General features: G+C 44.0%; 1 protein-coding gene across 3 annotated transcripts in view; it reads left to right on the top strand.

Annotated features, from left to right (window-relative positions):
• The window catches only part of Cnst (consortin, connexin sorting protein), a 63,741-nt gene that overhangs the window by 27,728 nt on the left and 8,295 nt on the right, over nucleotides 1-27,718 (top strand). For 2 of the 3 annotated variants that reach the window (XM_070023192.1, XM_070023190.1), the window contains exons 3-9: nucleotides 1,765-1,931; nucleotides 10,192-10,222; nucleotides 12,586-12,672; nucleotides 13,201-13,315; nucleotides 15,346-15,367; nucleotides 15,531-15,633; nucleotides 20,052-20,941. In XM_070023192.1, the coding sequence (XP_069879293.1) occupies nucleotides 1,765-1,931; nucleotides 10,192-10,222; nucleotides 12,586-12,672; nucleotides 13,201-13,315; nucleotides 15,346-15,367; nucleotides 15,531-15,633; nucleotides 20,052-20,941 (1,415 nt within the window). The remainder of the gene's footprint in view (nucleotides 1-1,764; nucleotides 1,932-10,191; nucleotides 10,223-12,585; nucleotides 12,673-13,200; nucleotides 13,316-15,345; nucleotides 15,368-15,530; nucleotides 15,634-20,051; nucleotides 20,942-27,718) is intronic. The other variant, XM_070023191.1, reaches the window with a different exon arrangement.

Raw genomic sequence — 27,718 nt, forward strand, 5'->3', positions numbered from 1 at the left:
ATTCCCCATCAGAATATTCAATATACATATGTGAAAAAATAGAAGCGGAGCCGGGCGCTGGTGGCTCACGCCTGTAATCCTAGCTACTCAGGAGGCTGAGATCTGAGGATCGCGGTTCAAAGCCAACCCGGGCAGGAAAGACCGCGAGACTCCTATCTCCAATAAACCACCAGAAAACCGGAAGTGGCGCTGTAGCTCAAGTGGTAGAGCGCTCGCCTTGAGCTGAAGAGCTGAGGGACAGCGCCCAGGCCCAGAGTTCAAGCCCCACGACCGACCAAAAAAAAAAAAAAAAAATAGAAGCGGGACATCTGACATGAATCTGGGGTGAGGAGCAGGTGGCACGAGGGCTGGAGGGGGGCTGTGATGAAGAAGCACTGACACACATGGACCTGTGAAGTTGTAAGTCCTCCGTGCAATCAGTTGAAGTTTACAACATGTAAAAATAGAGAAGTTTTTTGTGCAATGCAGAGTATTTTACTAGTGAGATGAGGAAAAGACCAATTTGACCAGAACAGAGCAGTGAGCTTATTTGGAGGGCAGAGGAAAGCAAGCTGGGCACACTGGAGGTGGGGCGGCCTGGACTGCCATGCACACCCTGTGTGCTGGACCGCCAGCTGGAGGCTCTCACTTGCGATGATTGAAGACTGAAAGTGAGGCAGAGCTTAGTAGCTTTGGACCAAGAATCATTTATCAATGATTTTTCAGAAGTTTGAATTATTTGTGTTTAGTGGAAAAACCATTTCACTGGCTGTAAGCTCTGGCCTCAGAAAGCTCTCTTCCCCAAACTGGGATCTGGAATGAATGATGAATTCTAATGTTACCTGACCATAGTTTAAAAAAAAAGACTCAACTTCTTCAGCTCCTTCACAGGGCAATATATTTACCTTCTAGGTCTGTTCTGGTTTTTACTTTGGGAAAGAAAGAATGCCAAATTATAAGTACTCTTTTTGGTCATGTTTTTGGTGTGTGTTTGTTTGTTTTTTTTTAACATCTGGGCTATAATTCATGATCCTCCTATCCCAGCTAGTGTTGAGATCACAAATGTGTCCCACCATACCCAGCATTGTTCCCCTGTGGGTGTGCACAAGTGTGTGTGTGTGTGTGTGTGTGTGTGTGTGTGTGTGTGTGTGTGTGTGTGTGTGTGTGTGTGTGTGTATCCTGGGGCTTGAACTAAGGCCTGGGATACTGTCCCTGTGCTTTTTTTCTCAAGGCTAGTATTCTATCCCTTAAGCCAGCTTTCTGGTGGTTAATTGGAGTTGTAAGGATTTTCCTGCCTAGGCTGGCTTCGCATCCTTCTATCTCAGCTGCCTGACTGGCTAGGCTGACGGCAGGAGCCGCCAGCGCCTGGCCCACACCCAGCTTTTGATCAGCTTTTAGCCCCATACTTTCATTTTTTGTTTTTTGTTTTTTGATCGGTCATGGGGCTTGAACTCTGGGTCTGGCTGCTGTCCCTCAGCTCTTCAGCTCAAGGCTAGCACTCTACCACTTGAGCCACAGTGCCACTTTAGCCCCATACTTTTGTTGAATCTCTTTGTTAATATTCTCCATTGTAATTTTGCATAAGTCGTTTACATGTACGTTAATAGCAGCAATAAGATGTCACAACCTTACTAAAGACAACAACTTGTGGTTTCTGTTGTGTTTAATATGGCTAGTTTTATTTGGAGGTTTTACTATTACTAAACATAACTGTTTGGTTTTATTGTGCTGCTCTGTGGTGGGCGTTTTTCCTAACCCAGGCATGTATTCCTTTCCTTTCTGTAGGAAATGCCGCGTGTCCAACACAAGCGAAGACAGTGAGTGCAGCCCCTCCTGCCGCTGCTGAGGAGGTGGCTGACACCCCCAAGCCAGTTCTGCAGCCTCTGCTTTCGCTCATACGTGGCGGGCTTGAGCAGGTGGACTCCAGAGCTCTTCCCCTCTGGCTCCATCAGGTACCACCCTGACCCTTCACTTCCAGCCTCACCAAAACCCACTTCAGTGTTTGCAGTAATCCAAAACCCAGTTTTCCAGAACCAAATCTATCCTGTCTGTGCTGAGTGAAGTGACCCTGGGTCTGAGCCTGGGAAAGCCCTGCAGGTCACTCTCTGGGTCACACGGGAGCCGTGGATCGTCTGCAGCTTGTACAGTGACCAGCTGCTCTTACTCAGTGATTCTGCTGTGTATAAACAGGGGGCAATGCCACAAGCTGAGCCCCAACTGGGTAGCACAAGCCAAAGCTAATCACTGGAGACTTGCAATAGGGAGCACCCTTAACACAGCACTGTGGACTAAGAGTAAGAGTTGTACACATACAGAGTAGACATGTGCAAGATCCAGCAGAATGAAACGGGAACTAATTTGCCCACGTGGCATTAAGGAAAGGCAGGCAGCTCTGCCAGGTTGTCTGGGCTGACAGGTACTCCCTCATTAGGTGACTGTACCAGAAAAGAAATCAGCCCTGAAAGCCATGACTGAGATGGAAAAGGGACAGTGGTAAGTGTCAGTGGATGGTGACAGTAGGAACTGGGAACTTTTAATGAGAATGTCAGATGGGGATCAAAACCAGAGCTTGTGCTTGCTGGGCAGCACTCTACCACTGAGCCCCAGACACCAGTGTGAGATTTAGAAACATGCCCTGTAGTGACTGCAGGGTAAACTGGAAGGGTAGGGCCTGGAGAATGGGAGGCCGTTAGGACAACAAGTAGGAAGCCTTGTTCCATAGGAGCTCATTCAGAAAAACTTTAAATACTTGAAGCAGGGCCCGGTGGCTCACGCCTATAATCCTAGCTACTCAGGAGGCTGAGATCTGAGGATCACAGTTCAAAGCCAGCCCAGGTTGGAAAGTACATGAGACTCTTATCTCTAATTAACCACCAGAAAACTGGAAGTGGCGCTGTAGTTCAAGTGGTAGAGCACTTACCTTGAGCTGAAGAGCTGATGGACAGTGCCCACGCACAGAGCTCAAGCCCCATGACCGACCAAAAAACAAAAGCAACCATTAGTATAATTGGTATATAGAATAGAGAAGTTCTCCTTTTTATCTCATTTACTTCTGTGTTATTTTATTTATTTTTATTTTTTATCAATTATGGGGCTTGAACTCAGAGCCTAGACACTGTCCCTGAGCTTTTTCACTCAAGGCTAGCACTCTACCACTTTGAGCCACAGCGCCACTTCCAATTTTCTGGTGGTCTATTGGAGATAAGAGTCTCACAGACTTTTCTGCCGAGGTGGCTTTGAACTGCAGTCCTCAGATCTCAGCCTCCTGAGTAGCTAGGATGGCAAGCATGAGCCACCAGCACCCAGCTTCTAGGTTATTTTAATATGCACTGAGCAGGAAAATGTCTATCTTTACAAACTTGTGTGGCCTCCTTTGAGAGCCGTGTGGCCTCTGAAGCATTGGTGACTGGCCAGGGTAGAGGAGCACCAGCACTGTGGCACCTTCCGGGCTTGTAGCCTTGCAAGCATTTGTTCTGTGGGTCAGGTTTGCAAAGGTTTTTGAGATTTTGTTGATTGGTTGGTTAGTTGGTTTGGGATAAGATTTCACTATGTAGCCCAGACCGGCTTTGAACTCTCTAGCATCCTATTTAGTACCATGCCCAGTTTGCAAAGGGTATTCAGATTATTCCTCTAAATGACCTCAAGCATCGGCTACTCAGGAGGCAGAGACCTGAGAATCACGATTCTAACCAGCCTGGGCAGAAAAGTCTGCGAGATTCTTTACTAAACTACCCAAAAAAGCCAGCAGTGAATCTATGGCTCAAGTAGTAGAGTGCTACACTTGAGCAAGACAAGCTCAGGATAGCACCCAAACCCTGAGTTCAAGCCCCAGGATCAGCACAATCAGTCAGTCAGGCAATCTGTAACCTTAGGCAGGGCTGCTCTTGGCTGGGCAACTAAGGCTTCATCACCAAGAAAAGCTCCTCATAGCACTTGTGCTAGAACTTTGACTTTAGTACATCTGCTTCTAAAACAACCTGTGAGAAAGCTGAGTATCAGCTGCAAATGAAATAGAATATTGTAATGCGGTATCATTTCTAGATGTGGATGATGTCATGATAGATTGTATAGATTCTCCTTGTTCTTGGATAATTCCTGTGCAAGTATTTGGGGGAAAATTGACATAATGCCCAAAGTTTACTTCAATATTCCAGTGGGAGTGTGGGGCATAATAGCAGATATCTGCAATCCTAGTACTCAGCAGACAAAGGCAAGAGACTCAGCCAGGCTACATAGTGAGATCTATCTCCAAAACAACATTTATTTATTTGTATTAAGCCTATAAATATATTTAATTATTTAGTTTTTTTTTTTGGTCGGTTGTGGGGCTTGAACTCTGGGCCTGAGCGCTGTCCCTCAGCTCTTCAGCTCAAGGCTAGCACTCTACCACCTGAGCTACAGCACCACTTTCAGTTTTCTGGTAGTTTATTGGAGGTAAGAGTTTCACGGATTTTCCTGCCCGGGCTGGCTTTGAACCTTGATCCTCAAGTCTCAGTCTCCTGAGTAGCTAGGATTACAGGTGTGAGCCAGGTTAATGGTTTTGATTTTTTTTTGTCGGTCATGAGGCTTAAACTCTGGGCCTAGGTGCTGTCCCTGAGCTCTTCAGCTCAAGTCTAGCACTCTACCACTTGAGTCACAGTGCCACTTCCAGTTTTTCTGAGTAGTTTATCTCACATACCTTCCTGCCTGGGCTGGCTTTGAACCGCGATCCTCAGATCTCAGCCTCTTGAGTAGCTAGGATGATAGGTGTGAGCCACCAGCAGCTGGCTTATTTAGGGTTTTGTTGTTGTTGTTGTTGTTGTTGTTTCCAGTCTAGGTATTGAACTCGGACTTGTGCTTCTTTAGCTTGCTTGCGAGGCCCGTGCCAAAACTCTAGTGTTTTGATGGTTATTTTTGAGATAGGGCCTCTTGTAAACCACCATTCTTAGCCTCCAAAGTAGCTAGAATTACCAGCATAAGCCACTGGTGTGTGGGTGTGGTGGTGGGGCCTCGTTCTGCTCCCAGCTGACACTGTACCATATGAGCCATTCTCCCAGTCCAGCTTTTTTTTGCTACTAATTAGAGATGGAGTCTCACAGACATTTCTGTCCAGCCTGGCTTTGAATCAAGATAGAATCAAGTTGGTAGGATTGCAGGCATGATTTACTGGTGCCTGACTTTTTTTTGCCAGTCATGAGGCTGGAGCTCTGGGCCTGGGCACTGTCCTTGAGCTTTTGTGCTCAAAGATAACACTCTACCACTTGAACCCCAGCTCTACTTCTGGCTTTTTGGTAGTTTAGTAAAGATAAGAGTCTCACAGATTCTCCTACCTGTGCTGGATTCAAACAGTGATCCTCACATCTCAGTCTCCTGAGTAGCTAGGATTGCCGGTTTGAGCCATGAGTGCCTGGCTTTTTTTTTTTTTTAAGTATGGGAAAAACATGAAGAAGAAATGCTGAGAAAACAAAGTTAACAAAATGTTGGTCATTGCCAAATGGGTCAATTGGCTATCAATTTCCCTAGTTTTTGGAATGAGGTAAAGGACTTTTAGTACAAGAGGGAAATGGCCTAATTACCCTGTTGCTTTATTGGAGGTAAGAATGGTATTTTCTACTGTAGGCAGTTCTGTCACAGAAGCAGATCTAATGTATAAGGGATAGGTTTGTAGGCAGAGAGTTGATAATGAAGGTTGTTTAACTTTTTTATGGCTCAGAATTCCTCCTCATCTCCCAGAAATAACCCAGATTACTAAATCCTGTAGGTGGTGCTTCCGAACTCTCAGCACTGTCTCCTGTTTTAGAAGCACAGGCTTGAGCCAGGCGCTGGTGGCTCACGCCTGTAATCCTAGCTACTCAGGAGGCTGAGATCTGAGGATCGTGGTTCAAAGCCAGCCCGGGCAGGAGAGACCGTGAGACTCCTATCTCCAATAAACCACCAGAAAACCGGAAGTGGCGCTGTAGCTCAAGTGGTAGAGCGCTCGCCTTGAGCTGAAGAGCTGAGGGACAGCGCCCAGGCCCAGAGTTCAAGCCCCACGACCAATAAAAAAAAAAAAAAAAGAAGCACAGGCTTGGTTCTACCACCGATGAGCCAAGTGGTTGGGGCTCTTCTTCTGGAGCGTTGCAGTGTATTAAATGAGTCAGTGCATGAAAAAGCAAATAATGCAGGGTTTGGTGCACAGCAGAATCCAAATAAATGCTAAATACAGAGCAACACAATTCTACTCTTACCTCAACCATTCAAAGATTGATTGTAGAGGTCAGGGCTGGGGATCGGCAAATCGGTGCTAAAGACTTCAGTAGACTGAGACCTAGAGCAACAGGAGTCAGCTGGTGGTGGCATCCTCAGTGCAGAAATACAGAACATCCTGTCACCTCTCAAGAGACCCGCAGTGGAGCGTAGGGAGGTACACTGTGTTCATTTTCGTTATTCCCAGGTTGGCACGCTGCCTTTCACCCACATTTGCTGGTTGTTGACAGTCGGTCAAACTTAAGTGTTTTCTGTCTCAGGTAGTTGTTCGCCTTCCCTCTCCCCACTGAGATATTTGAAAGTAATTTGCAAGCATTTTGTCACGTCATTGCTGAATATTTGCATATGTATCTCCCCAGGAGAAGGATATTCCTGTGTAACCTACAAGGTCATTATCAATCCAAGTCATTTGACCTAATACAGTAATTTAGTTGTTATTAATAACATTACAGTTATTGTTCCAATAGAAGGGTTTGAACTCAAGGCCTCACACTTACAGTCAGGCATTCTACCACTTGTCCTTAGTCCTTTTACTTTTAGTCCGTTTTTTAAGGTAGGATCTTAATAACTTTTGCCCAGGCTGGCCTCAAACCTCTATTTTCCTGTCTCTGCCTCCTGAATATTCAGCTGGGATTACTTGGGGGGAGGGGGACGCCGGGGGAAGGAGGGAACGGACTTCTACTATGGCAGTATTTCCTTTATAAAAGTGTCCCCCAAGTAAGTCCAGCAAAACAAGAGATGCCATTTTCCCTGCTCTTCGCTATGTCTGAATCTGAAAGCATCTGGCAGAACACAGTGCTGAGGAGTTTAGAAGCAAGTGACCTGTAGGAGCCAGCCTCAGTAGCAGCGGCTGAGGGATTTGGATGCGTTGTTTTATATCTTGAGCCTCAACTTTCTTATCTTAAAGTGGACATTAACACCCACGTCGAGAACACAGCGAGGTGACACCTGGTGCTAAGTGCTGTAGGAGGTGTCTGGGTTTGGGGCAGAACCATAAGCTCCAGATGCAGAGAAGAATCATGTGAAGAAATTGAGGTTTGTTAAGAAAAGTAGCAGCCCCTGTCCCTCTCTTTCCCTCTCCCAGTCTCTCTGCCTGTCCTTATCCTTTCTTCGATCTCTCTCTCCCCTCTCCCCTTTCCCTCGCCTCTCTGTCTGTCTGTCTCTGTATCAGGATTGGAACTCAGAGCTCTTGCTCTTGCTTTTGCTAGGCAGGCATTCTACTACTGAGCTATGTCCCAGCCCTAGTTTTTGTTGGTTATTTTTGAGCTAGGGTTTCCCTTTCTGCCCAGGTGTGTGCTTGGACTGCAATCCACCTATTTTAGGTACCTTATCATTGCTGGGATGATAGATGTATACCACTGTGTCCAGCTATTAGTTAAGAAGGAGTCTCTTAAGCCAAGTGCTAGTGGCTCATGCTTGTAATCCTAGCTACCCAGGAGGCTGAGGGTCTCTGTAAAGCCAGCCTGGGCAGGAAAGTCTGTGAGATTCTTCAATTAATCACAGAAAAGCCTGGAAGTGGCACTATGGTTCAAGTGGTAGACTGCTAGCCTTGAGCAAAAAGGCTCAGGAACAAGCACAGGCCCTGAGTTTAAGCCCCATGCTTAGTAGGGGGACACTAGAAGTTCATAGTGGAACAGTTAGCACTGATTTCTGTTAGGTGCAACCCTGAATGCTGGAGCTACAGGACTAACTGGTAACTTGTTGCTCTCTGATACCAGTCATAGACAGTTGCACCAGAGCAGGCACGTGGGAGCATGGACAGCACAGAGACATGCAAGCACTGCAAGTCAGGGCTCCCCACACCCCAGAGCTCACTGCTGAGCATTTGTCACAGCACCACCGGCTACATTGCCACCTGATCCTCACAGTCCATGGGTAAAAACTGTAAGTGAATACTGGTGATCTGAGTTAGTTCTAGCTAATATTTCTATAACAGAATAATAAGTTGATAAAAGTCTTAAAAAATCAACTTGTCCTTTGCAGAATCTTCAATATAAAATAAATCTCCTTTATATTTATACTAAAACTTTTACAAGAGGCAATTAGCTCTAGTTATCCTCATTGCTCATAGGGAAAAGATTAAAATTGTTTAAAGTAGGCAAGATTTTTCCCTTCCAAGCATATGTTGTTTCCACCAGGATATTTGGGGGAAATTTTTCCCTTTTACTGCTGATTTATAAGTTCAACAAGTCTCTTATTATTCTTCATATTGAGAGTTTTATATACTTTCCTGTCTAGTCTGGTTTTGAATAACCATGATCACATCTCAACCTCATGAGTAAGTAGGATTATAAGTGTGAACCATCAGTACCCAGTTTTAAAAGTATGAAATGTTATAAGTATGACAACAGTTTATGTAAATACTTATCAAGGAACACTTTTAGTTTTACTGTCAATTCATAAATAGAATATCTAGCCAGGTGCTGATGGCTCATGCCTATAATCCTAGCTACTCAGGAGGCTGAGATCTGAGGATCACAGTTCAAAGCCAACCCAGGCAGGAAAGTCCACGAGACTCTTATCTCCAATTAACCACCAGAAAACTGGAAGTGGTGCTGTGGCTTAAGTCTTAGAGTGCTAGCCTTGAGCTGAAGAGCTGAAGGACAGCACCTATGCCCAGTGTTCAAGCCCCATGACTGACATAAATAAATAAGTAAACTATCTACACTTGTTGCTCAGGCTATCTCTAGTTCCTGGGCTCACAGAAGAGTATTGCCTCATCTGGGATGATGTGTGTGCCCCGCTCAAGAAAACTTAAGTTACAGATGCCTTAGACTGAGTCTTGTAAGTGATGAGCCTTCACGGGGACCGGCTCCTACATGTTTGAACTCGACAGTCTGCCGCACTCTGCATATCCTAACATTATTGCTCAGTGATTATCACACTTGCCTCTTCTTTTTTTTCTTTACCTTTTTTTGATTGTGGTCGTGGTGGTGGTGGTGGTGGTCCTGGATGCTATCGGCCTGGGTGCTATCTCTGAGCTTTTTTGCTCAAGATTAGCACTCTGCCACTTGAGCCACAGCTCTACTTCCTGCTTTTTATTGGTTAATTGGAGATAGAGTCCCACAGACTTTCCTGCCCAGGCTGGCTTTGAATTGTGATTCTCAGATCTCAGCTTCCTGAATATCTAGGACATGGGCATAATCTACCAGCACCTGGCGCGCACGCCACGCGTGCGTGCGCGCGTGTGCGTGCGCGTGTGCGTGTGTGTGTGTGTGTGTGTGTGCTAGAGATCAAACCCAAGACATCAACATACTAGACAACTCCTCTGCACTGAGCTACTTCTGTAATCTACTAGCCTGACCTTTCTTTTCTTTCTCTTTCTTTCTCTTCCTTTCTTTTTCTCTCTCTTTCTTTCTTTCCCTTCCTTCCTTCCTTCCTTCCCTTCCCCCCTCTCCTACCTCCCTCCCTCCTTCACTCCTTCCCTTCCTCCACCACCCCACCTCCCACCCCCATCTTTCTTTCTTTTTTGTGCTGGTCCTGGGGCTTAAAGTCAGGGCCTGGGCACTGGGCACTGTTCCTGGGCTTTTTTTGGTCAAGGCTAGCATGCTATCACTTGAGCCACAACTTTACTTCCTGGCCTGACCTTTTTAAAACTATCAAAACCCAACTAAAAGTCCATGTCCCTTGAGACCTTCAGGTGGAACTTGTGGAGTGGGATGAGATGTGTGAGGTGATAGGGTCTCACATGACAGGACGCATTTCTGCTTTTCAGTCTATTCATAGATACCTTCATAAATGTATGTGCCATTTTCTCATTCTGACCAATAAGGGCGGTTTGTAATGTCTTTTAATACAGTGCAAAGGACAGGCTCGTACTTGCTTTGCTTGAAATGAGCAGGCCTTCAAGAGTGTCCTGTGCCTACAGTGGTGGATAGGCTAAGTCGTAGTTTCATGTCAAAACACTCAGTTTCCAGATCTGTATTTCTTCTGAATTTTCTTGTAAACCTAAATATTAACTTAATTCTGATTTTCTTTTTTTAACAGGTAGCAGAGTCCTATTTCCAGGAAGAAGACTGTATCCTTTTCTTAATTGTAAGAGCCATAGAATCTTTAGAGAACTATCTATTTTTAATGTTGGAGAGTATGCAGTCAGTGTATATAGATCACATGGTTTTCATGGAGTCTTGATAGTGACCTCACAGAAAGCAAGGTGTAGGAAACATGTCAGTCACTCCTGAAAATTCTCTAGACACATCTAAATTGGACTTCCCATAAATAAGCCCTAATTTTACCAAAATTAAATATTTATGTTCAGAAGAAAAAAGCACACATTGCTGAAAAATAAAATTCAAAAATCCATTTGATTTTCTTCCTGTTCTCATGCACATCAAATAATATTCATAGCATATATGGGTATATTACATATAGTAATCCTGTGACCATCTTATTACAGCTAAGTCATGAGTGGTAAGGGCAAGTTCTGAGAATTGCATCAGTAGGTGATTTTGTTGCCAGGAAACATCATGCTAAGACAGCTGCTCTACTGTTAGGTTATAATTTTATGGGCCCCTGGTTGCATGTAGCTCATCGCTGACCAAAATGTCTCTGTATGTGGATCATGGGTGTATGTAACTGCACAGGAAAGGCAGCTCTTCCTGGGGATAAGCAGAAGAGATGTTTCCATGTGAGACCACTTACTAACTTTTATAAGAAACATTCCTAACCCCTACCATAGTACTGGGATTTGCACGCTCTACTACTTGAGCCATGCTTCAAGCTCTTTTTTGCTTTAGGTTACTTCACAGATAGGATTCCACACTTTGTACCGATGCTTTGTGCGATCCAGGGACTGTGATCCTCTTAACTCAGCCTCTGGAGCGGCTGCGATTACAGTGTGAGCCACTAGCCTGACCTGTCATTTCTCTTTTTAAAATTCCTTTTGGGATGGCCCACTATATAATATAAAAGCAGAATGTATCCCAAGCATTTGATTTTCCCTATTAGTGTATAGTTTTCTTCCTAATCTCTTTAACTCTCATCACATTTCTGAGCAGAATGAAGCAAAGCAAGTACTGGCTTGAAAGCTGTTGAGGAACTGAAGTCCAGCTTCAGATACGGCAATCAGTTACTAAATGAAAATATAATTCTGGTGGATGTAAAGAGAGAACTCTCTCCTCTTAACCAAATGATTTGGCTAGTACATGCTATAGTTCATATAGAAAACAGCAGCTCTGAGAACTTCTGAGAAATACAAGTCACAGGCCTCAGAATCTGAGCCTCTGTGGGGTCAGAACCATGATCCTGTCTATGAAAGTTTTTTCTGATCATTGTTTTGTTCAGTAAAGTTTGAGAAGCACTGGCGTATTTAAGTCTCTGGCAGAGGTCAGAGAGAATTGTTCCTGTTTCTAAGTTTTAAAGGATTTATTTTAGAATAACATGATAAAGCAGGGAGAAATGGAGAAGACAGAGGAACATGTCCTGCTCCCACGTAGGAAAGTGGAGTTAAAGATCCCTCCCAGGGACACCTTTAAGACGATGGATGAGAGGGACATCTGAACCACCACATGTTCATGGGAAGGATAAAGGCGAAGCTGTGAGTTTCTCCTGTTTTTCTGGGTCAGCATTTAGAACATTGCCAAGAGGAAGGTAGCAAGTTGACCTCATAAGATGCAAATGTGTTGTGCAGATGGGAAGAAAAATGACTGTGATAGCATGATGAAAGGTTTTCTAAAGATCCAGGGAAGTTTTTGGCCTGTTATTGAAAGTGTGACCCTCTGGTCCTGAGGAAAGCATTCAGTGGAGAATTATAGTAAAGGGTCAGGGTGGGTTTAAACCAGAAGCAGTCTTATCATTGCCTGGCAGAAAATTGTTTAAAGAGAGAATTTCAAAAAGGAAAACACATAGACTTAAAACATTCCATGTAGGTTATTTCCAGTTAAATAACTTTTAGTTGTCTATGCCAGAAATATATTCAGCAAATAGGTATGAACTAAAAACTTTATAATGTCTACTGTTTGCTGATCTACAATAAAATGTACCTATTTCAAAACCAGGAAACCTTACTTTAAGTTTTTTAAATTTAGAATCCTCTCCTTTTTTTTCTTTTGGGCCAGATGCAAATCTCTCACCTAAGGGAGCACATTCTTTTCCAAATGGGATTTAATGTAAATAGTCTTTTTTTTATTTATTTATTTTGGGGGGATCCGGTCGTGTGGCCTGAACTCTGGGCCTGGGCGCTATCCCTCAGCTCTTCAGCTCAAGGTTAGCGCTCTACCACTTGAGCCACAGCGCCACTTGCGGCTTTTTCTTTTTGCTTATGTGGTGCTGAGGAATCAAACCCAGGGCCTCATGCATGCAAGGCAAGCGCTCTACCACTGAGCCACCTTCCCAGCCCTGTAAATAGTCTTGATTTCTATTTTCCTCAAATTTTCTATTCAGATGAGAAAGCAATGAAATTCATTCAGCTGGAACGGCTGTATCATGAGCAACTGCTTGCAAATCTTTCTGCCATACAAGAGCAATGGGGTGAGTACACAATAGCCGATTGGAATTATCAATAACCTAACAATTCAACCAGATTTGGGAAATCAGAAAGTAGAAGTTCCACAATCCAGTGTATAGCCTGGGGGGTAGCTCAGTATGGAGCTCTTGCCTAGCATGTACAAGACCCTCAGGTTCCTCCCCCATATCATAAAATAGGAAAGGAAAAGAAAGATGTTACAAATAATGTTAACTGTTTGGCCACAGCTGTGTTTCACTGTGAGAAAATCATTTTCCTTGCATTGTGTTCTTGGTAAATGCCAAGAGAAGAACTGAGCAGCTTTCTGCATTTGTTCTGATTACATTACATGCACTACTAGCTACTTCAGTCTCTGGGATGATGTTTCCTTATACTGCAAAGTAATTGTGTAGCTACATCTAACTGTGTTATCTCTTGAATTGTTTGAGAAGGTAACTTTGCTTATTAACTTTTATCAGTAGTGCCAACAAACTGTTTTTCCCTCTTAAATATGTTTTATAGAAGCCAGTGACTAACGAATATTTTAAATTTAGAAATGAAATGGAAAAGTGTACAGTCACAAACAGTTACACCTCTAAGGAATTCAGAAAAAGGACTTAATGGTGAAGATTTTGAACAGCTTGCTAAACTTTGTACAACTCATCAAGAGTAAGTATGTCATAATTCAGAGTGAATTGGGTAATAAGGAAATATACTAAGCATTAAAATACATAATCAGCTTTTCTGGGCTTTTTATCTTTTTAAATCAAGAAATTTAAATGGGTATGGTGAAATTACTATGTTCACTTTGGACTTTTGAAACAGTATTTTCAGAAATTCTGAAGTAAAATCTTTTTGCTCAAGGTTGGCTCTACAGTTGAACCACAGCTTCTACTTCTGGCTTTTTGGTGTTTAGTAGGAGATAAAAATCTCACACTTTCCTGTGATCCTCAGATCTCAGCCTCCTGAGTAGCTAGGATTATAGGCATGAGGCAGTGACACCCAGCTAAAGCCTACATTTTTAGTAAGTTGAAGTTAACTTTCAATTTATTTTCCTCTTATTTTCAAAATACTTGATAATACATCTCCCTTAACCCTCCTTATGGAACTAATAACTTCTTAACTTATTACAAATATTTTAGCACTTAATAAACTTTTACTTGTACAGAATGTGAGCGTGGTATCTTTAGATCACTGTCCCCAAATTATTATTCACACTTTTTTAATATTTAAAATATTTTTTCAGCAAGATGCTGGTGGCTCACACCTATAATCCTAGCTACTCAGGAAGCTGAGATCTGAGGATCGTGGTTCGAAGCCAGCCCAGGCAGGAAAATCCTCATGAGACTCTTTCTCTAGTAAATTACCAAAAAAGCCAGAAGTAGAGCTGTGGCTCAACTAGTAGAGCACGGCCCTTGAACAAACAGTGCCCAGGCCCTGAGCTCAAGCCCCAAGACTGGCACAAAAAAGTTTTTTCCAATTATAGATACAGCTAAGTATGTTAGTTTCATGATTTTTTTGTACAAATGTCTATCTGACTAGCACTCCAGACAGGATCTAAAATACAGAACAGCCAGCCTCATTCTAGTACAGGTCCATGTTCACCCCTGTGGCTATTACCCCACCTTACAGCGTTGCCATTTGCCTGGGCTGTGGTTTCCTATAAGAGGAATAGATATCCAGATAGACAGATAGATGGGCTGTGGTTTCCTATAAGAGGAATATATATATATATATATATATATATATATATATATATATATATATATATCTCCAGATAGATAGATAGGGTTTAAATCTACCTTCTTGAATCCTTCATGCCTCTATGCAGTGTGTCACATGTCATGTGTTTTGCTCTGTTTGATTGCTGTGCAGGTTCTTCATGTAAGTGTACAGAGATTTCTCTGTCTGATCTAATGTCAGTAAATGTTTGAATTGTTCCTTGCTCTATAATATACAAATATTTTTGTTCACACCTTTCCTATGTTAGGTATTGCTTAAAATTTAATAATTAAAAGTTACTTTTCTGGTAATCTGTTTCCATGGCTAATTCCTTTACAGTTTTCTCTTGCCATAATCTGTTTAGACTGTGATACAGACTGGAATTAAAAATATGTATGTCTTAGCCGGGCGCTGGTGGCTCACGCCTGTAATCCTAGCTACTCAGGAGGCTGAGATCTGAGGATCACGGTTCAAAGCCAGCCCGGGCAGGAAAGACTGTGAGACTCCTATCTCCGATAAACCCCCAGAAAACCGGAAGTGGCGCTGTAGCTCAAGTGGTAGAGCGCTCGCCTTGAGCTGAAGAGCTGAGGGACAGCGCCCAGGCCCAGAGTTCAAGCCCCACGACCGACAAAAAAAAAAAAAAAAAAAAAAAAAAAAAAAAATGTATGTCTGTGAAGTAGTCTTTAAATATCTTATTAGCAAAACGTTAGTCTTTTTTTTGTTTCTGGATTTCAGAGTTTGGAGCTTCATTGGGGTTTTAGCTGTCATTGGCTATGTAATGAGATTAACTTATCATGTCGCTAGCTGTACTTTGAACTATGTAAGCTGGTGGTAGTGTTTCAGCAATGGAAATGTTCTGGGCTAATATTAGATCTGGAGAAGCTGTATTTTTTTATAGCCATTTCAGTGACATTTGTTTGGAAGCATGCTGTACTTCTTTATTTTTAATTTTTTCTTTCCTATTTTTTTCTCTATAGCCCTCATTTACCCAAACATAAGGTAAGAGATTGTTTCTTTTAAAAATATGGGGGAAGATATTAGTGTCATATGTCAGTTGCCTGGGCTGTTTTAAAAAATAAATATTTCTCAAGATATTTTTAGCTTTCAAAGATAATGTAATTATTTCCCCCAAAAAAAGTCAGTTTGTTTTAAAACATTTTAGATCGCAGCTGTAGAAAAGTTCCTTGAAAGGTCCACACAGCTAACAGTGTCTGAAGATACAAAGGAAAGAGGAGCCACAGCCCAAGAGTCAGGTACGAAGGAAGGTAAGATACCTATTTCTGTTGTATTTTATGCATCACATCTGAATTGCCTCTGAGGACTGTTTCTGCACTTAAGTTTTTGTACATATACTTCTAGAAAAAGTTTTTAGGTTGCATAGTTTTACTTTTAGATAGTATAAGAATGGAATTCTTGTAAAAACAAAATTATTTCCATGTGTTTAGTAAGTGGTTCTTGTATCCGATAGAAGGTGAAAATATTGTAAAGTTGCTAGTATGAAGCTCAGCAGTAAAGAACTTGACACATATCAAACCTGAGTTCAGTTCCCAGGCCCAGAAAAAATTAGATTAGATGCTCAGAAATTGAACTGGATTTGGTATATTTAAACAGTCTTCTCTGCTTTAGAAAAAAAAAAACTAAACTAAACTAAAAACAGTTACTAGAGCTGTTGTGTTTGCACACACCTTCAATCCCAGCTGTTGTGTTTGCACACACCTTCAGCCCCAGTTGAGGCAAGAGGATTATGAGTTTTGGCAGCATAGCAAGAGCTGTCTCAAAAAAAAAAAAAAAGTATTAACCACAAGAAATCTATTCTGTAAATCTAGATAGTTAAAAGTTCTGTCTTGGGAATTATCTACAGCAGCTTACCTCTTTCCTTTAATCTGTATATCACTACTATAAAGTATGTATGATGTATTTTATTCCATCTTTTATCTTCTGTCAAAAGACTTAGAAACTCATTTCTAAATGTATGTTATTATAAATACATTGGAAATAAAAATGAATAAATGTTTTAGGGTGATTTTTTTTTCTGCTGTTTCTTGAGCTTTCTGGGCCTGGGCCTAGAGCCTAGCATTGCAGAAGGAAGTAGCAGGTGTTTGATGAGTGATCCATATATCAGGTGCTGGGACTGCCATCAGTTAGCCCTTACTTCTTAGAAAGTTGCTTTTTCATGTTTTCCAATCTGTGTCTATGTTTCTCTTGTGAATCAAGTTAAGGATATTGCCTTAGATCAACCCTACCGTGATCTATTCTTCTTGTCTCTTTTCTAGTCATTTTCATACAAAAACCAAAGTAAAATCAGGTTCATAACAACCAAGGCAGGGGCATGCATCCCAGAATAATTGCTTAGTTTGGATGTGGCTGCATCTCCTTGATGCACAGGCTGAGGAGAATGCTGCCATGGGCTCTTGGTCTGAATTTGAGGCAGATCACTGGTTGCTGCCCAGCCCCATCATTGCTGTGGTAGCATGGCCCGGCAGGGGAAGCTGAGGCACTAACTTGGAAGTTGTTGGTTCACAACTGGAACCCAGCTCGATCTTCTGTTTGTAACTGAATGCAGCCGAGTAAGCTGTGGAGATGACCAGACATCTGGTAGTGCCTCTTCTCCTGAGGAGGGTGGGACTGAGTGCTGGGAAAGGACCTCTCCCCGCAGCCTGATGAAGCAAGCTTTAGAAGGAATGACAGTGCTACAGATGACTCTCCAGGTGTGGTTTGGAATGCTGGTCTTTTTCCATAGCTAGTATTGACTGTAGGGTGCAGCAGACCAGTGTGTTAATGAAGCTTCTGTCAGTCTGTTACCTCGTGAGTTCTTGCGAGGGCAATTCCTGGGATAGCTCTAGTGGTAGCCTCACCTTTACTCATATAGTGGTTTCCCAGACAAATTCTGTAACTTGAATTGCTTAGAGCTACTCAGTAGTTGTGCTTCAGTTTTCAAGCACGTGGTCCTGTTTCGTCCATAGTTCATGTGAACACCAATATATTCTTTTATTCAGAGGTCTTCTCTGTGCTTGGACCCAGGCAGCAATCTGGATTGGTGCTTGTGGCTGCCTCAGTGCTCCTGTGTGTGGGGGGGGGGGGGGGGGCGTTAATCGGAGCCTGTAGGATTCACCTCCTGAGATATGTGTGGTCTTTTGGGTAACTGACCCTGAGGTGGGACAGCGTTCCCCGTCCAGTCCTCTCATGTGCTTTGATGGCCATCTATTGGACCCTTAGGAATCTGTGGGAGAAAGGCTTGCCCTTTTTCTACCTGGCTGTGGCCCTCCTCAGATAATGAGTACCCAGGGAGGGAAATGTCCAGAGGTTTGCCTGCAGTGAAAGTGTGTATGATTGTTAGATGGCAAGAGGAGGAACGTAGGCCTCTCCCAGAAGGTAACTTCTCAATATCTTGACCCTATGTGATTTTTGAGTGGGTATGGGAGGAATAACACACTACTGAATGGATGCCCTCCGTTTTTCAGACATGAGGTGATTATCCAAAGGAGGGAAGGGATGAGGAAGAGAGGGAGGGAAGTAGGCTGGTTTTTCCCTTTGGTGTGGTATGGACTTCGATGGTCAGTTATGCCCTATTAAAGTACAAATAAATGGAAAGCCAAATGGAATGTTACTTTATCCTCCATCTTCACCTCTGGCCCACTATGTAAATTAAATAATACGCCTGTGGAAGAAAGTTGAGCTCACCAGGGAGGAGGCAGAGCTCACCAGGAAAGGGGTGCGAACAGAGCTCACCAGGAAGTGGGTGTGAACAGATCTCACTGGGAAGTTGGAGGGCAGAACTCACCAGGAAGCAGGCGTGAGCAGATCTCACCAGAAAAGGGGTATGAGCAGAGCTCACCAAGAAAGGGGTGTGAGCAGAGCTCACCAGGAAGTGGGTATGAACAGATCTCACCGGGAAGTTGGAGGGCAGAACTCACCAGGAGGCAGGTATGAGCAGATCTCACCAGGAAGCAGGCATGAGCAGATCCCACCAGGAAGCAGGCATGAGCAGATCTCATTAGGAAGCAGGCATGAGCAGATCTCATTAGGAAGCAGGTATGAGCAGATCTCATTAGGAAGCAGGTGTGAGCTGATCTCACCGGGAAGTTGGAGGGCAGAACTCACCAGGAAGCAGGTGTGAGCAGATCTCACCAGGAAGCAGGTGTGAGCAGATCTCACCGGAAGCTGGAGGGCAGAACTCACTAGGAAGCAGGCGTGAGCAGATCTCACCAGGAAGCAGGCGTGAGCAGATCTCACCAGGAAGCAGGCGTGAGCAGATCTCACCAGGAAGCAGGCATGAACAGATCTCACCAGGAAGCAGGCATGAGCAGATCTCACCAGGAAGCAGGGGTGAGCAGATCTCACCAGGAAGCAGGTGTGAGCTGATCTCACCAGGAAGCAGGTGTGAGCTGATCTCACCAGGAAGCAGATGTGAGCAGATCTCAGTAGGAAGCAGGTGTGAGCTGATCTCACTAGGAAGCAGGCGTGAGCAGATCTCACCAGGAAGCAGGTATGAGCAGATCTCACCAGGAAGCATGCTTCTCTGCTGTCCTACAGCCAGTTCTATTGCCAGTCATTATTTACAGGGATATTTCTTAACTGGTTAAGGGAAGGGAGAGGAGAGTACATATTAATCTTACAGATAAAAATTGAAAGAGGTGTCAAAATTCAAATCTGTTTCTACTTCTTGCCCAGACTTCTTTTTTTTTTTTTTTGCTACAGTTTAAGAAACTGCAAGTAATTTGAAAATACATTTAAGGGTATTACATAAAAGTTTTCCATTTGAAATCATTTACTTTTGTCTTTTTAGCTTCAGTAGCTTTATTAGTACTTTCCTTACATTTTATGTTAAGGTTATGTAAAAAATCAAATGTAAAGCCAGGCACCAAGCTGGGCGCTGGTGGTTCACACCTGTAATACTAGCTACTCAGGAGATCTGAGGATTGCAGTTCAAAGCCAGCCTGGGCACAAAAGTCTGTGAGACTCTTCAATAAACTACTAGAAAATGGAAGTGGTGCTATGGCTCAAGCGGTAGAGCACTCACCTTGAGCTGAAGAGCCCAAGGACAGTGCCCAGACCCAGAGTTCAAGCCCCACAACTGACAAAAAAAAAAAAAAAGCCAGGTACCAGTGGCTCACACCTGTGAACCTAGCTACTCAGGAGGCTGAGATGTGAGGATCACAGTTCAAGGCCAGCTTGGATAGAAAAGTCCCCATGAGACTCTTTATCTCCACTTAACCACCCAAAAAACCAGAAATGGCTCTGTGGCTCAAAGTAGTAGAACACTAGCCTTATCTCCAATAAACCACCAGAAAACCAGAAGTGGTGTTGTGGCTTAGAATGGTAGAGCACTAACTAGCCTTGAGCGAAAAAGCTCAGAGACAGCCAAACTCCTGAGTTCAAGTCCCACAACTTATAAAGAAAAAAACCAAATATGTATAATTAAAGTAATTTTTCTACCTTTATTTAAATGCACAAGGTCAGTAAATACACTCATGGAAATGAAGGTTGTTATTAATTAAAGCTAACATACTTTTGAATAATTTGTACTTCTTACTAAATTGACACTTTACTAAATACTTTTACAGTACACTGTGCACCTGATGACAGACTTTCTCATGAGAGGTTAGAGTATCACTGTTATCCTGTTGTTCTATACAAAGCACTGTTTGGCATTTTTAAACAACTCATTTTTCATCATCTTTAGAGAGTGAAACTTGTTCTGGCTTGGAACCACGTCAAGAGAAGCAGCATGAGAAGGCTCTGCGGGAGAGTAGCCCTGGCTGCAATCCAGTGGACGCCCAGGCCCAGGCCCAGGGCCTCCCAGTGACTACAGGAAAGGGCCACACGGAGGAGCCGCTGTGCAGCCAGGAAGCCACGCTGGAGCGCCACACCCAGGCCGCAGCGGCAGCGTCGGCAGGCAGCAGGTCAGGGCCAGATGTTCCCTGGGCGGCCGCTGCCCATGCTGGCTCCCTGCAGGCGGCTCACACAGAAGACCACCCAGAACTGGCCAAAGGGGGGGCCATTGCTGCTGGCCCTGAGGAAGAGCCACCTAGTGAGTCGTTGATAAAGCTGCTGGGCCTCCCAGGCTGCGACCACGCCCCTCCTAGCCTAGTTTCACAGGCTCGGAGACCAGAACTCCACCTGCCACTTCAGGGTGCTTCTGAGGTGTCGTCCAGGGCTCCGCTGGAGAACAATGCACTAAATGAACTGCAGGAGTCTGATCAGGCAGACGGCGATGGAAAATCACCACAGAGTCAGAGTGCCTCAGAGACTGGCTCTGAGAATGCACCTTGTCAAAATAAGAAAATATATGACTTAAGTGCTCAGCTTCCAGAAGTGTGCATGGTCCCAGAGGACAAGGGGGGTGAGGATGACCAAGTCAATAAGGAAACCGAAGACTATTTGAACAGCCTCTTGGGGTGCTTAAAAGACACCGAGGATTCTGTTTCCTATGAGGATAACCAAGACGACGACTCTGATCTCCTTCAAGACCTTTCTCCTGAAGAGGCGTCCTATACACTCCCGGAGAGCCTGCCTGCCGATGACAGCTGTCTCTCTCTGGATGATCTGGCCAAAAGGATAGAGATCGCAGAGGTAAATCAAAGTAAAAGCTAATATATGTACAAACAATGTTTTGTGTCTGTAAGCTTTCTTTTGTTGCAAATGAGGGAAATTTTTTATTAATATGTATTTTTAACCATTGCTAGTGATATTTATGTGTTTATGTTGAACAAAATGACATAACCATGATAATGTTTATAGTTGAAGAAGTTAAATTGCATGCCTTCACCATACAGTGCAGGACTCAGTGCTTTTATTTCTCATTCCAGGAATTACAGTGAAAACAACATTAAGCATATCACAATGAGAAATCCTGTTTTTCTCCTCATATATCTAGAGAATAAAATATAGCATGTATCACTGTTTCTTCCCCTTATTATATATATTTTTTAATTCTCTGAAACAGTGTAGCAGAAAGAGAAAACAATTTAAAGCATGGACAGGAAGTACTAAAATCTTTAAGATATTAAGTTGCCAAAAAAAAAGTCAAAGATGACCATTTTTCTTTCTTTAATTAGTTTTTTAAAGTGGCGTGAAGGAGAAAAGATGAAAGGCATGGTGAGAGGATGGCCCCTCACCAAAGTCACCTGGCCAGCTGGGAGGAGCAGGCCAGACTCTGGGGGCTGCGGGAAGGGGTGGGGCAGGGGCTTCCGCAGACTCCACAGGCTTGGGGAGGGGCTGGCTCTGCACTCTGCGCCTGCGCTCTGCGCCTGCTTACCTTGTGATAATACTGAGCCATCTGTCTTTTCTCTGCTCTAATGTTGTTTTTCAAGTTGGCCTTTGGGTTCCAATTACACCCTTTGTTTTCTAGCAACTTTCAGGAAGACAGTGCAAAAATAACAGCAAAATAGGTAACAAAATATATGTGAAAGTAGACCTCTGTGAAACGCTTTCTACAATTGTCACCTTGCTGGTTTCCTTTGTGAGTCACTTCTTTATAAAGTATCCAGAATTTTTTTTTATGCAAAAATACAACAATAAGGCATTGGCCCCATAGCCATTCTGTTTATTTTAACCAGACCACTTGATTGACCGCACAGCAGCCCACACACACTGATTTTGCTTCTTAACTTTCTCTTAACCAGATGATACAGGATTGCTTACTTATCTGTTTAGAAATGACAAGTGGGGGGCGGGGGGGTAACAGAATACAACATTTGCAATGTAGTGCTTTGAGTTGTCTATTTTACAAAGGACTAAAATGGCAGTTTTGTGTTACACAGACTTTAGTGTAACTTAAAATACAGTTTTAAAAAAACCAGCTACTACTTGGGGCTGGGAAGGTGGCTCAGTGGTAGAGCGCTCGCCTTGCATGCATGGGGCCTTGGGTTCAATTCCTCAGCACCACATAAGCAGAAAAAGCCAGAAATGGGGCTCACGTGCTCAAGTGGTAGTGCTAGCCTTGAGCTGAAGAGCCGAGGGACAGCGCCCAGGCCCAGAGTTCAGGCCTCACGACCAACCAAAAAAAAACATCTAGCTACCAGAGCTAATAGTAAAGCATGGATTGCTGGTACAGGAAGTTACTTGATTATGGAATTAATGACATCAGAACTAAAGAGAGTAGTCATTTCTCAAGTTCATACCCAGTGTCTTTTCCCACTACAGAGTGAGAAAGCAATAGGAATTATATGTATTATGTATATGTATTTTAAATTTAAATTGTCTTCTCAGTTAAATTAATGGTGGTTGAAAATTCACTGTCTGAGCTAGGAGTATAGCTCAGGAGTAGAGCCTTTGCCAAGTAAACACATGTCTTGACCCCAGGACTGTTCTACTTTCCGAATAGTTACTACTTCTCTGTTCTAAAAGATATACTATAAAAAAGGCTGCCTGGCTCCGTCAGCAAAAGACGGTTTCAAAACTAAAAAGTCACTTATGCTTAATATTTTCTTAATACCTTAAGAGATTTTGAGCTAAGTAAAATATCCAGTTAATTGTGCCTTTGTTTATAAGTACAAACTTGCCTGCATGCATGTGTACATGCGTATACACACATGTGTGTATATGTGTGTAGGTAGGTATATATGTATACAGGTAGGTAGGTTGCTGGGTAGGAAGGTGGGTAGGTACTGGGGATTGAGCCTAGTGCCTTGCACTTACTAGGTGTTCACTGTGTGTGTGTGTGTGTGTGTGTGTGTGTGTGTGTGTGTGTGTGTGTGTGTGTGTGTGTGTGTGTGTGTGTGTAGGTGGGCATGAATGTAGGTAGGTAGGTAGGTAGGTTGCTGGGTAGGAAGGTGGGTAGGTACTGGGGATTGAGCCTAGTGCCTTGCACTTACTATAGGTGTTCACTGTGTGTGTGTGTGTGTGTGTGTGTGTAGGTGGGCATGTATGAATGTAGGTAGGTAGGTAGGTAGGTTGCTGGGTAGGAAGGTGGGTAGGTACTGGGGATTGAGCCCACTGCCTTGCACTTACTAGGTGTTCACTATGTGTGTGTGTGTGCGTGCGTGTGTGTGTGCGTGTGTGTGTGTGTGTGTGTGTGTGTGTGTAGGTGGGCATGAATGTAGGTAGGTAGGTAGGTTGCTGGGTAGGAAGGTGGGTCGGTACTGGGGATTGAGCCACTGCCTTGCACTTGCTAGGCGTGCACTTTACCACTGAACTACACTCCTAGCACTTCATTATTAATTTTTTTAAAAATAGGTTTTAAGGGCTGAACATCCTGAGTTCAATCCCCAGTACCAAAAAAGAAAAGACAAAAAAAGTAGTAAAAAAATTTTAAATTAAGATGGGAATGGATAGGAAGGGGAAGCAAAGGAGGAGGCAACAATGCTTGATAAGAAATGTACGCATTATCTTGCCCATGTAATTGTAACCCCTCTGTACAGTACTTTCACAATAAAGAAAGAAAAAAATTTAAGTACAAACATGTGCCTTCCTCATCTAAACCTAGTTTGTTTGTGTCCTCAGGAGAATTTTAAGGCTACAGCGAGGAGCCAGATGAAGCTCTCGGCTGTCATACCTAGCTAACAGTTCTAGAATGGCTTCTGATGCCGTTGTAGGTGTTGCTCCCCTTGAGAACATGGTTCTTAAGCAATGCATCTACATAGAATTTTCAGGGTCCTGGGAATGCGCAGCGGCCCCTGGGCCCACTCACCCACGTGACGGCTTTCTCCGCTGTGAGTCCCTGTCCTCCCCTCTTCACTTCACCCAAACCTCCTGTGGTGCCTTGTCTGCCAGTAACGCTGCCTCAAGGGTTCTAGCACTGTGCAGAAAGTCAGCTTCCACTTTGCTTCTAGGCCCTGACACTCCCTCATTGTTCGGCTTTGGCTCCAGGGCTTCTGATAACCATAGGCTGAGGAAGCACTGATTTCACAATTAGATTCATCTCTGGGAGAACCAAAAATAGCTCCACTATTTTAAGTCACTAATATAGAAATAAGTGTTCATGAACCTTTCCTCATTTGGTAAACATTTTTTCAAACACAGGAATAATTTCACTAAGCGATGCCTTTAATATCTTCATTGCCATTATTTTTTGTTAGAAAGAGTGTCCGGTTATCATCAGAGTGCAGTGTCCATTGTTTGAGAATAGGAGTGAAGGCAGGGCATAGTGGCACACTCCTGCTCTCTCAGCTCTCAGGAACAAGACTGCAGTCCACCCAAGTATGGCCCCAGCCAAATGCAGAAAGCCCTATTTGAAAAGTAAACTAAACAAAAGGGGCTGAGGCTATTGGATCAGTGAAATAGTACCTGCCTACCAGTTACCAGGCCCAGAGTTTAAACCTCAGGACTCACCATGCACCCTCAAAGGACTTGGAGGGGTGCCATGTCGCACTTCTGAGGCTTTTCTCACATGTACATGGATCGTGATGTGCAGTGGTCAAGGATTTTATTTTCCTTTTTTTTTTTTTCCTTTCTTTTCTTTTTTTTTCTGTCGGTCATGGGGCTTGAACTCTGGGCCTGGGCGCTATCCCTGAGCTCTTCAGCTCAAAGCGAGTGCTCTACCACTTGAGCCACAGCCACTTCCAGTTTCTGATGGTTAATTGGAGATGAGTCTCACAGACTTTTCTGCCAGGGCTGTCTTTGAATGGTGCCCCTCAGACCTCAGCCTCCTGAGTAGCTAGGATTAAAGGTGTGAGCCACAGGCGCCCAGCTACAGGGAGGTTTTCAAGCCTTATCTAGAAGGATGCATATTCTTTCTTTCTCTCTCCCTTTCTCCCTCTCTCTCTCTCTCTCTCTCTCTTTTTCTTTCTTTCTCTTTTTTGCCAGTCCTAGGGCCTGAACTCATGGCCTAGACACTGTCCCTGAGCTGCTTTTTTGCTCAAGGCTAGCTAGCACTCTACCACTTGGGCCACAGCACCATTTTGGCTTTTTCTGTTTATGTGGTACTGAGGAATCAAAACCAGGGTTTCATGCATGCTAGGCAAGCACTCTACCATGAAGCCACATTCCCAGCCCACATAGTCTTAAAACTATGATTAAGGTGGGTACAATGGTGTACACCTGGAACCATAGGAGACTGAGATTTGAGGATTGCATTTTGAGGCCAACCTAAGCCTGAAAATCCCTGAGACTCTTATCTCCAGTAAACAACTATCAGCAGGCCAGAGCTAAAGCTGTAGCTCAACTGGTAAAGCACTAACCTTGAGCAAAAAAACTCATGAACAGCATCAAGGCCCTGAGTTCAAGCCCACGACTGACACACACATACACACACTCCTACAATTGAATCAAATGTCCAAGGGTCCCCGTGTGATGCACAGAATTGTAGATTTGAGCATCTCAACTGGGAGTCCCCTGGGCTCCCTACGTGTCCCTGCGCTGCTTGGCTAGATGTACTAGATGCAGGGCTCAGGGCTCTTGGCAACCTGGTCCCACCTGACCTGACCTCCGCTCTGGCCACGCCAGTCAGCCCGGCCCTGTGCTGCTTTCTTCTGGGCTAGGTCAGCGGTGCCCCGAAGTGATGAAGCTGTTTCTCTGTTTCTTCCCAACCCTCAACATCGAGGCCAGGCCTTTTCCTCTGGTCAGGGTGTGGGCCGTGGGCCGTCCTCCGTCAGAAGTGTCCTTGGTCACTGAAGCCCGTATTGTTCACTACCTTCAAATGTCTCGTTTCGGAGTACTGATGAGAGGGGGGTCGGGCACTGTTCCCCGAGGCTTTGCCCTGCACCATCTTCCTGCCTGCTCCTGCCTGCGCCGTGCTGTCCTCTGAATGGCAGCACAGGCTCCTGAGCACAGGAATCCAGCCGAGCATGTCTGCACCTTATCGCAGTGTCGTAGGCCTCCGTCCCTAGTCGGCAAGGCCTTCTGTCCCAGTTCACTTGGGAGAATAAATACATTTTTAATTTTGTTACTATTATTATTATTGTTAAAGGTGATGTACACAGGGTTACAGTTACAGCGAAGAGTTACAGTGAAGAGGACATTTCTGTTTGGACATCACCCCTTCCCTCAAGAAAAAGACTACATCATTCAAACTCTATGCTAGAGTCTATCTGTAAGCTCCCTGGTATGCTTTTAAACCTGCAGGGGCTGCAGGGGAGGTGCACAAGGACCGCCCTGGCAGCCATGAACACTTCCTGCAGGGTCAGAAGTAAGGGGTGCCTGGCCTTCTTACTGTTCCTTTTCCTGATCCTGAGCTTATTACTGCATCATCTCCTGATCAAAACACTGAGGTAGCCCCTCATGTACACAGACATTAGGAAATACCTGGTTTCCGTTGCCAGCAAACCCTTCATCTGTGTTTTCCTGTCCTGGCTATGTCTGTGCACTGCTTTGCGTTAGCACTGTGGGTCCGGGCTGGGCCACCCAGTTCTTTCTGACCACAGAGCTCAGTCCCCCGTCCAGCTGCGAAAGGTCTGTCAGTTTGCTTTGCTGGGAGTCATGATATTAATCTCCTGCCTTTCATCAGCTTTCCCCTCCTCCAAGCCTCTACAGAACAAATCTAGCCATTCGTTTTAAGTATCTCTTACCTGGGGAGACAGGTAAGATCTGTTTCTAGAAGCTGTAGAAACTACTTTGGAAAGACAAAAAAAAATAACAAAAAGCCCTATTAGTCCCATTTGAAAGTTCTGTTCATTTTCACTTTAATTGCCATAAAAGCCAGACACCAAAGGAAACTTAGTAGTTATGGAAAATGGGATCTTTTCCCTGCTAAGGATGTGGCAAGAAGTCTCTCCTGAGCCTGGGCTCAGATTCTGCTCATTACTGAGCAGCACTCTCAGGTAGTTGCTTGCGACCTTGAGGTGGCTTCTGCCTCCAGAAATGGGGGCTGATGGAGCCTGAGAAGGAGCGTTGTGAAGACTGACAGTGCTCACGCCTGTGGGGCTAAAGTTCCTACTGTGAAATGGAAAACATTGTACTTAGCTTGTAGTCCGGCCTGGTTTACTTTGTGTGGTGCCGTGGCCCAGCCCATCACTTGCTCTTTAAGTGAGGAATGCTAGCGCTCACCTTGGCTTACACTTGTGCAGTGAAATCACTGGCATTTTAAGGCATGTTTGATGTGCTCATAGATGAATTTATGAATGGTTAGTTCTCAGAATAGTTGGAAACAAAGTATGTGAAGCACTTTTAGTAACAGTGTGTTCTGAATGTTTTCTTGCTCATATTAGGGATTGCTTCTCCAGTAAACTTGTAAAATAACTTGTGCTTTTGTTTTGTTTTGTTTTGTTTGTTGGTCATGGGGCTTAAATTCAGGGCCTGAGTGCTGTCCCTGAGCTTTTTTGCTCAAAGCTGGCTCTCTACTACTTTGAGCCACAGCTCCAGTTCTGGGTTTCTGCTGGTTAAATAGAGATAAGAATCTCAAGGAATTCCTGAGCAGGCTGGCTTTGAACCTCAGTCCACAGATCTCAGCCTTCTGAGTAGCTAGGATCACAG

This window comes from Dipodomys merriami, unplaced genomic scaffold, assembly GCF_024711535.1.
Source record: "Dipodomys merriami isolate MVZ:Mamm:240054 unplaced genomic scaffold, mDipMer1.0.p SCAF_158, whole genome shotgun sequence".
Lineage (NCBI taxonomy): Eukaryota > Metazoa > Chordata > Mammalia > Rodentia > Heteromyidae > Dipodomys > Dipodomys merriami.